This window comes from Thrips palmi, unplaced genomic scaffold, assembly GCF_012932325.1.
Source record: "Thrips palmi isolate BJ-2018 unplaced genomic scaffold, TpBJ-2018v1 HiC_scaffold_17, whole genome shotgun sequence".
Taxonomy (NCBI): Eukaryota; Metazoa; Arthropoda; class Insecta; order Thysanoptera; family Thripidae; genus Thrips; species Thrips palmi.
This window is the reverse complement of record NW_023144626.1, coordinates 9,071,976-9,081,672: the sequence shown is the minus strand read 5'-3', so window position 1 is coordinate 9,081,672 and position 9,697 is coordinate 9,071,976. Positions and strand designations below refer to the sequence as shown.

Sequence of the window (9,697 nt, the reverse complement as noted above, 5' to 3'; positions counted from 1 at the left end):
ACATATAATACTGTGATTATGTAAGAGAGTCATCTACTCCGATAAATATTACAAACAGTAATTCAAGGTGATTTTAATACTGTAGTTTGACACAGACAAAAACACTCACACACGCACACACATAAATAGCAAACAGTTTAAATGCATTTCATATGTTTGGAATACTGGGACTGACGGAAATATATCACAAAATTCTTTGGAATGATACAAGTTACTGCTGCAACGTACTGGAAATGATGTTCAATAAAATACATACAATTAATTAAAGTACAAACAGCCATATAATTTTTAGATCAAGTTTTGACATTTAATTTTCTTTGCTTAGTGAAAGTTTTGTAAGAAATAATAAAACTGTATAGTAATTAACACATTCTTCAGTAAAAATTTGTTTAGGAAATAGATAACTGTCTACGCTGCTAATTTTCCAACATTCTCATTGAAAAGTTGGAACAAGTTTAAAGGTCAGGAAGAAGAAGAAGAGGAGGCTCGTCTCGTTTCTCTTCCTTTGCTTCTTCACCAGTTAAAAGCTGATCATCTTCATCATCATCTTGTCCATCATTCTGGTCATTTGAAAAAAAAGAGAGTCATGAGACAAGACTTTTACGAAGAGTCCATGATGATAGGTTTAGGAGTACACAACAACCTACCTGTAATGGGGTAGTACTCTTATATTGAAATGCCGATCTGGACAGATCCATTTCAATAGGAAATAATGGCCTGGTATCAGGAGGATCCAAGGTCTGCAATGCTGCAGAATGATAGGCCGCCAAACCACCAACAAACTTTTCTAGCTGAGCTGATATATCTTGGACATGTTTGTTGTCGAGAAGCTCTAGCTTGACTAGGACATCAGATCGTAAACGAGCAAACTTTGCTCGAGCATCTTGCCTGCATCTTAAGATTAACCTAGATTCAAACAAAATAGATAAAGGGTGTGCATGAGGATTTTATGACAAAGTAACGCACTGATAAATAATAAAGAAAAGAAACGAACCTGTATTCATAATTTCCTGTTTCTACACGGTACAAGGGCTCCTTCACTTCATTGAAGGCTTTCTCCTCATCATCCATTTCTTTTACTTTCAGGCAATAGCTAAGGTACTCAAACTTGGCATCTGCATATTTTTTTATTGTTAGTTGTGTGTCTGGGATGGCTTTGTGAAGATAAGTTCCAAGATCAGACAAAATCTGTGGAGGCAGAAAAAATAAGAAAACAAATAATAGCTTATACCTTATTATCTCAAAAACATTACACAGAAAGGAAACACACCGGTTTAAGTGTTCTCAGCATTTGAATTCCATGTTTCTCGAGATTACGATGATAGTTGGCAAATTGTGTGAAAGTTTCACTAGCACGAGGCTGAGGCTCTCTGGAGCCAATTTCAGCAAATGTGCATCCAAAAGCTGCATGGAGAAAACATTTTGTCAGATAAATCAATTGAATGTATTAAAAAGATGTTGAAAAATGAATGGTATTATGTGTACCTTTATACACTTGCAGAAGTTCAAAGTAAGCTTTCAGGACTCGTTTTGCATGTTCTACCATTCCTCTATATTCAGTTTCTATGGCTTTTAATTCATCTAGTTTACGAACAAGGGCATCATTGCAAAGGATGGCACGTGAGAGTCCCAAAGCATCAGCAGTGGTAGCACTCATTTTCTCGACTAGTCTATGTTTTGCTTTCTTGAGAACAATATCAAGGCTCTTTCCCATTGCTGGGTCTGCATGTAATTTGTTAAAGGTAACTGCCACCAGCTCCTGTGAACAGATATTCATAAAAATTGCAATTTAGACCCAAGACAACATTTGTGATAATTAGCTGAGTTATTAGCCTTACAATACCTACTTTACTGGCTTGGATCATTTTAGCAGCTTGTACTTTAGTCTTTCCTTTGCATGAAACTCCATTCACACCTATGATTTCATCGCCACTCTGTAATGTGCCATCTCGGGAAGCTGGAGTGTTGTCAAAAACCTTAAAAGCAAAAAATACATGAAATTTAATTTTTGTTATTAAAAGAGTGGGGATATCACAAAAATTTCATCTAAGCTCAACATATTTTTATTGTTACCTGCGCTATATAAAGGCAAGGGCACAAGGGAGCTCCTCCTCCGATGCTTATACCAACAAAGTTATTTTCCTTTGTGAGAGTGACAACTCCAGATGTGACAGTCATGCCCCTGAAATTATTGAACAGAGCTATGAAATAAAAATTATGAATTTGAGAGAACTTTAAACATTTCCACACCTGAAAAACACTTTGTGCAAAACAAATATTGAAAGCAACCCCATGGATGTATCCAACACCTCCAAAATGAAAGCTCCAGTAGGCATGCATAATAGGCCACAACCATAGGACCACATACAAAGGAGCAAACAAAATTCATTTGGTCCAACATTTCTCTAAAAAAAAAAAAAAAAAAAAAAAGTGGAATAATCTTTAAAACAAAATGTGATGCAGCAAACTACATTGATCATGGTGAGAGTTATGTACACAAACAAAATATTTTCAAATCCACAATGCTGCGAGCAAGGGGAAAGATAATACTGCGACAAATTGAGTTGGCAAATCAATCGACTGATGTATTGGGGTCTACAACAATGTTACATAAATGGGGAACTGAAGTCAGCACCACTAGACTAGACTATTAAGTGTAAATCAACAACTAGAACTCACATTGTATCTTGATACCCATTCATAAGATAGTCATCACCATAAGCTTCCACTCCATACTCATGACTCGGAAAAACTGCCTCCCCTGATGCTTCCCTCCCTGATGATTCCTTATTCAATTTGTCCAAGGAGTGGCTCCTGATCAAGAAAGGTGGGTTTGGACATATCTTATAATTAACAAAGTATTGAAGTACTCAAGTACCACTCAAATTAAATTTTAACACAAACATTTACCTCTGTGGCTGCTGCTTCTTTGCAACTTTCTCCTTTTGGTTGCTTTGACCATCCCCCAAGTCAAGCAACCTGAAAAAAGAATTTTACGACTTGCATAATTGAGTTTGCCATAAAGATTTTGTTTGCTAATACACATGAAATGAGAGGCTGTGACTCAAATAGCAGACAGCCCATAGTACACACATATAAAAATTGGCCCTTGTGGAATCCAGAAAGCACAGAAACACTACAAGACAGACCACCAGAAGTCCCAAAAGCAATTTTTCTCTTAAGTCTTTATCCATTAAAATTATTGTAGGGGAGAGAGAATAGAAGTGAAGGAAATGAATCCGTTGAACGCATTCATTCCTACAGATTTGGAAGATCCACCACACAACATTCAACCGTCACCAGGCCCCCCAGAGTGACTTGAAGAACTTGATAAATACACCTACTTCCTATCTTCTCTTCCACAAGGACCCCTTTGGCGGTTGTCCACATCCGAAGAGTGGAGCCCAAGGGGTGGCGGCATAAACATCTCTAACGAATGTCAAACCAGCAATAGTTGTTTAACTAGCTGAAAACGATTCAAATAGCAAACAGAAGTAGTTTGGTTGTCTTTGAGAATAGAAAACTAAATCAAAGACTGCGAATGGATATTTAAAATAGAAGTCTATGTAGGTTGAATGAAAGAGGTTAATGTGTAAAAACAAATCCTAGCATGGATCAAAACAAAACAAAACAAAACAAAACAAAACAAAACAAAACCAGGATGATTTGGACGATATTTGATAAATTTTGACACTTGACACTAAGAGAAAACGTGTCTTACATTTTGTCCTCATCTGACGGACCGTCCGAAAAGAAATCCATGGCGCGTCTGTGACTGCGGGAACGTTTGCTTCGCTTCGCTTCGCCCTTGTCAGCTATTCCCTGGAGAGCCGCGGCACTGTCGGCGTTGGAAGCAGTTCCTGCGCCATGCCGTCGACCAGCGACCGAGGCAGAAACGCACAGGAAGCAAAGCGCTGATTAGGGAAAAGCTGCGGGCGAGGACATGACAGCAGCTGGCCGGGTTTACGTTTTCCGATTAGTTTAGACGTAGTCTGCTGTCGCCGTCTGCTGGTGGCGTCTGCTAGACACTCCCCCCGACCGCTGGCGCCCTCTCGCGGCACCAACAGCAAGCACCCGAGGCTGGCGATTGGCGATACTCGGTGCGCGTCGCGGGCGCGGGGTATCGCCATCGCCACCGGGACGGGGGAATGCCAGCCGGCCAGCGAGCAGGCCGGTGGGTGGCGGCGCCGACTCGGAACACTCACAGAATCGAATCTCGAATCACTGCCAGAACGATGTTTCACGAGCTCCGGTCCTGAAGCCATCGGAAAGACCCCTATTATTTTGGAGGACCGCGCCCCGGATTCGGCCGGGGGGTTGCCGGGGGTTCGGACCACGGACGTCCATTCTGCTCGAAACTTTTGATACTGCGCGCGCCGCGCGACCCATGCCATCGAGATAGGGCCAGTCGATTTGGCACAGGCGTGATAGTTGCTGATCCCGTGGTCCCATCTCCGGCCGGACTCACTGGAGCACACAGGCCGCGGCGCCAAACCCAATCTCGGTGGCTTCTCTGTTGCAGTCGGCCGCCGTCGGCGTCGGCTCATGCCGTGGCCCAGATTCGATCCTGCCGCGCCAATTGAAGCAGCACGGCGTGTGCATCCGAGTGCAGTGGCTGCATGCGGCGAGAGGGAGAGGCGTGCCGACCCTTTTGCAATTCAAAGAGGAGCGGATCCAGCAGTCCTGCAGCAGTCCTGCAGCAGTCCTGCAGCAGTCCTGCAGCAGTCCTGCAGGCGACCTCGAGGCCTCTAGACGGCCGCGGCACCGCGGCGGCCTAGACAGCCCAAAGCGCTTCCTGTTCAAGAATAAACAGACTTACTGCCACAGGGAGTGAGAGGTGCAGCCCCCGGCCCGGCCCGGCCCAGCCCCCACTATATGACTTTATGCAGGCAGCCGGGTCGGCCTCGGTCGGCCTTCCTGCCCAGCCAGGCGAGAGCCTTGCCCGGGATTGGGCGGCGCTACGTTTCTCCGCAGTGTATACTGTGTGCGATGTAACGGAGTGGCGCCTGGCCTGCGCTGCGGTCACTGCGACACAGTCGGACACACAGTGGGGGAGCAGGCCGCCTGCGGGGTAGGCAACACGCCGGCATGGAAGTGTGGAGCGGGGCTGGCTGCCTGCCTGTGAGGCGCTCGCCGGGAGACATTTAGAAGAATATCTGTCCCTCTCTCTCGCTCACGCCTCTCGCTCCACACGGCACCCTGGTGGATCGTTCGGACCCGATCTGGACGCAAAGATGGCGTCTGCTTGCCGTCCGTGAGGTCCTGGGGGGTCCATAACTAGTCCGAACTGAGTCCAGTGCGTCCTTCCTGGTCCACAGTCAGTCCTGCTGTAGTCTGCGACGTCCGGAGCCTTCAGTCCATTCGCCGTCCCGGCGCGTCCACGGTCTCACGTCGTCCGATAAGGGTCCCAAGCGTCCTTTCGGAGTCCACTCGAGTCCGAAGTTGGTCCACTCTGCGTCTGCTTGGTCCACGCACAGAAAACAGCGTCTGTCAAGCGTCCGCATTGGGTCACCTGCCGTCCGCCAAACTTCATAGAAAACTTTACGAAGTCCGCAATACGTCCTTGAAGTCCGTGAATGGTCACCAGAGGGTCCGCCAGTGGTCCGGCGGGAGACGCCGCGAGAGTTTTGCCTGAGAGTCCCTGGTAAGTCCGTTTGGGTCCGAAGCCGGTCAAAAATGGAAGTCCAGGATATGTCCGCAGTGCGTCCGTCCAGTCCGCCCCAAAGGTCCGCTAGTGGTCCGAAGTGCGACGCCGCTTGAGTTTTGCCTTAGAGTCCCTGGTACGTCCGTGCTAGGTCCGTTGGGGTCAGTGTGGCGTCCATACTACGTCCGTTTGGGTCCGTGGGGCGTCCGTACTGCGTCCGTACTGCGTCTGTTGGGATCCGTGGGGCGTCCGTACCGCGTCCGTTGGGATCACTGGGGCGTCCGTACTGCGTCCGTTGGGACCCGTGGGGCGTCCGTGATGCGTCCGTTATGGTCCGCACGGCGTTATGTAACTGGGGCCCAAAGGGCTCTTATAGGCGCTTATGGACGCTAACGGACGCACTTCGGACTTTGGATGCGTGGACCCATAAGGACGCACTTAGGACCCTGGTTGCGACCACTCGTTGGAAAGGTCTCACCAAGACCCGTTCGAATCTGCAATAAAAAAAAATTGTTGGTCACCCCCCTTTTTTCAAAATAGAGTTAAAAAATCAGTATCTTGAAAAAAGGGGGGTGACCAACAATTTTTTTTTATTGCAGATTCGAACAGGTCTTGGTGAGACCTTTCCAACGAGTGGTCGCAACCAGGGTCCTAAGTGCGTCCTTATGGGTCCACACATCCAAAGTCCGAAGTGCGTCCGTTAGCGTCCATAAGCGCCTATAAGAGCCCTTTGGGCCCCAGTTAGATAACGCCGTGCGGACCCTAACGGACGCATCGCGGACGCCCCACGGGTCCCAACGGACGCAGTACGGACGCCCCAGGGATCCCAACGGACGCAGTACGGACGCCCCACGGATCCCAACGGATGCAGTACGGACGCAGTACGGACGCCCTACGGGACCCAACGGACGCAGTATGGACGCCACACTGACCCCAACGGACGCAGTATGGACGCCACACTGACCCCAACGGACCTAGCACGGACGCCCCACGGACCCCCACGGACCCCAACGGACCCACATGGACCCTTTGTGGACCCTTTATGGACCTTGCGCGGGCGTACTGGACGATAATTGGACGCCGGTGGACCTCGCAGGGACGCAGTCCACAAACGGTCCTATTTGAAACATTTTGGACGCCACCTGGACGCCACGGTTGGCGTCCGGATCCCGTCCGACCGATCCACCAGGGCAGACTGACAAGTAGCCGACCGGTCGGGGCCCCGCTGCCGGTAGGTGTGAACGTGTCGAGGCGGGCAAAAATATCCAGTCGTTTTCCGCGGCTCGCTGCGGGGCGCTGCGGGCCGGGCGCTCTCTCTCTCCCTCTCTCTGTCTGGTGTGACGTCGGCACGGTGTAGAGGCGCCACCGAAATATTCGCTCACTGGCCGCCTGGCCACGCGCACGCCTTGGCGCACGCCGGCAGCGCGCGTGACGTCACGGCTGCCCGAAAATACCCCAACCGCGGCCGGCAGGCAAGGCAGGCAGGCAAGGCAGGCCGGTCGCCATGAGCGGTGCCTCCCTCTCCTCCTCGTCGCCGTCCTCGACCTCCCGTCGCTATCGCCGCCGAACACTTCACCTGCGCGCCCGAGAGTCCGTGCCGCGGGCCGCCGCCGCCAGTGCCGTTCTCCCTCAACAACCGTGGCGAACCCTGGACTGGTTCTCCTCCCTCCCAAGGTCAGCAGACAGCCTTCGCTTCTGTGCGGAGAGGAAAAAGCAAAGGCACAGCAGCAAAGCTCTTTTCATTAAAACATTCTTCTTTTGAGCCCTCAGTCACGATGTGCATGCAGCCGTGGGGCGACCCTCCCGGGGAACCGTTCTATCACTGCGAGCGGAGCGCTCCTGAAAACGTCAGTGCCAGTGCATCGGGGTGGGAGTTGGGAGGGGGGGGGGACCTTCCAGGTTAGAGAAAACCCCCACCGCCTGCCCACTGCAAGAGCGTCTAGAGCTGTTAGGCTCGGCCGGCCTCGTTGTCGACCTTGTTGTCGACCTTGTTGTCGGCCCGTGGGAACTGGGTCGGCCCGAAGTGCCGGAACGGGCGCCACCGGAAGTGGGCTCACGTTATAACACTTAGTGGAGGCCGGGGCGGGCTGGCCACAGCTGGGACAAAAGGCACGAGTGCCTCTGCCGGGTCCGCGCGCGCCGCGCGTCGCGGGAGGGCCCACTCGAACGTGCGTTGCTCCCGGCCGTCCGCCCCCCCGTCGACGCCGTCGAGGCCCTGCCGCCTGGCTGCTTGACTTCGACGTGCTCGCGCGACAAGTGTGGCGCCTTTGGCACGGCTGCTCGCGCTCTGTTTAAAAGGTGAGCGACTGCAAGGCGTTTATTGCTCTGCCCGCTCGGTGTGTGTGTGTGTGTGAGAGTGTGTGTGTGTGTGTGTGTGTGTGTGTGTGTGTGTGTGTGTGTGTGTGTGTGTGTGTGTGTGTGTGTGTGTGTGTGTGTGTGTGTGTGTGTGTGTGTGTGTGTGGTGGGGGCCCGGGTGGAACGAACTGTAGTCAAATCTACAATTTTAAAATGCATCTACAACTCTACAATAACTGTACTGCATCTGGACTCAAATTGAAGTTTATCTAGTGTTACAAATGGCAGGCTGCATACAAAAAAATATATACTTAGACTGCAGTTGGACTTATGTAATTACAGCAGTTTAACTGTAGTGAAACTACAGTTAAACTACAGTTAACTACAGTTTTCTTGCAAATAAACTGGTAGTTTTTTTGTAATACTGCAGTCGAATCTGCAGTTTTGACTACGGTCATCTCTCGTTTTTAAAATAGCAGTTAAAACTGGAGTTGCGAAGTATCTTTTAACTACAGTTTTAAAATTTATTTTTTAAAACTTTATTCCTTGTTCTTCGGGAACTCTCTCCCACCCACCCAACCCCCTTCTCCTTCGTTACTCAACGACTTTTGTTGATGAAAGTTGAAGGCGGTGATGGTATTCGAACGACGGTCCTCCGGGTCGTGGAGCGGAGGACTTGACCACTACGCTGGCAGGCGGGCGTGTCCGGAGACGTGCACGACCCGGACCACATGACAAGACCCCCTCTCGTGACCCACTGATCGGGCACTGCAGTTCAACTACAGTTTTAATGCAGCATAACCATAGATAATGTGCACTTGGCTATCACAATTTCTACGCAAACTCACGTTTTATACCGTAAGCCTCACAATTTTGTTAGCGGATAATTTTTATAAACGATAGGGCCAAAAGAATCCGTATTAGAACTGCTGCCGTTGCTTTATCTTAACGAATTCCGTGCAACTGACTGAACACCAATATTCTGGTTATTCAAACACACAAAAGGAACTAAATTTGGAGAATTTCGTGAAATCATTTGGAATTGGGACAAAATAGAACACTGATTTGGCTGAACTGTGAAGTTGCTTAAACAACTGCAAAAAAGGGCAACCAAAATTGTAGTCAAACAACAATTTAATTACACTCCCGAAGTGTGCTTGCTTTTTGCAAACGGAAGTACAATTTAAGTTCCGACTACACTGGAGTTAAAACTGTATTTAAGAACTGCACGTGAGACTGCAATTTAACTGTACCTGTACTGCTGTTGAAAATGCCCTCTATACTACGTTTCGATCTACAGAGTTAAACTACATTTAAAGTACTTTTAAAACTGGCGTTTCTGAACTGCAGTTTATGACTGTAGTCTGCACTCAGTCAAAACTGCACTCCCTTCCACCCGGGGGGGCGAGACTGCGAGAGCGAGAGGCAGGGCAGTGTGTTGTTCGGGACCCGCTTGGATGAGATGCTATTTTCGTTGCCTCTCTTCTTACGCTAGGTTCTCTCATTATCCTCTCCGTCCGCGCCAAACGTCGAGCAGCGCGTGAGACGAGATCAAGAGAGGAGTCTAGAGAGTCGAAGCGCGCCCCTCCCCCTCCCCCAGCCGGTAATGTGTCGAGTGAACGCCCCGCTGAGCGGTATTATCGAATCGAATGTATCGAGGCAGAGCGCGCTGCGCGGGCCCGGCCAGGCCAGGCCGGGCCGGGCGAGACTTTACAAGCCAAGTAGCGCTGTCGGGGAGGACGGAGGACGGCAGCAAGC

At 49.6% G+C, this 9,697-nt stretch overlaps 1 protein-coding gene across 6 annotated transcripts; it reads right to left on the bottom strand.

Moving 5' to 3' along the window:
• Positions 1-57: 57 nt before the first annotated feature.
• LOC117643686 (PRKCA-binding protein) lies at positions 58-4,016 on the bottom strand. 6 transcript variants are annotated; one of them, XM_034382713.1, is made up of 11 exons: positions 3,722-4,016; positions 3,345-3,466; positions 2,911-2,979; positions 2,680-2,814; positions 2,074-2,182; positions 1,848-1,976; positions 1,486-1,759; positions 1,271-1,404; positions 995-1,188; positions 648-906; positions 58-560 (listed from the first exon to the last, which is right to left on the bottom strand). In XM_034382713.1, the coding sequence occupies exons 2-11, from the start codon at positions 3,425-3,427 to the stop codon at positions 456-458; spliced, it is 1,491 nt and encodes a 496-aa protein (XP_034238604.1). In that variant the 5' UTR covers positions 3,428-3,466; positions 3,722-4,016; the 3' UTR covers positions 58-455. The 6 variants fall into 6 exon arrangements, with proteins under 6 accessions (XP_034238604.1, XP_034238605.1, XP_034238606.1 ...); XM_034382714.1 differs by having other exon boundaries at positions 3,345-3,462; XM_034382715.1 differs by lacking the exon at positions 3,345-3,466.
• Positions 4,017-9,697: the final 5,681 nt, after the last annotated feature.

Coding starts and splice junctions, on each gene's coding strand:
- LOC117643686 (XM_034382713.1), bottom strand. CDS start 3,427: ATGTTTATGCCGCCACCCCTTGGGCTCCACTCTTCGGATGTGGACAAC. Junction 2,183..2,679: donor AATGGGTATCAAGATACAAT/GTGAGTTCTAGT, acceptor CAATAATTTCAG/GGGCATGACTGTCACATCTG. Junction 1,405..1,485: donor ACTTCTGCAAGTGTATAAAG/GTACACATAATA, acceptor TTCTCCATGCAG/CTTTTGGATGCACATTTGCT.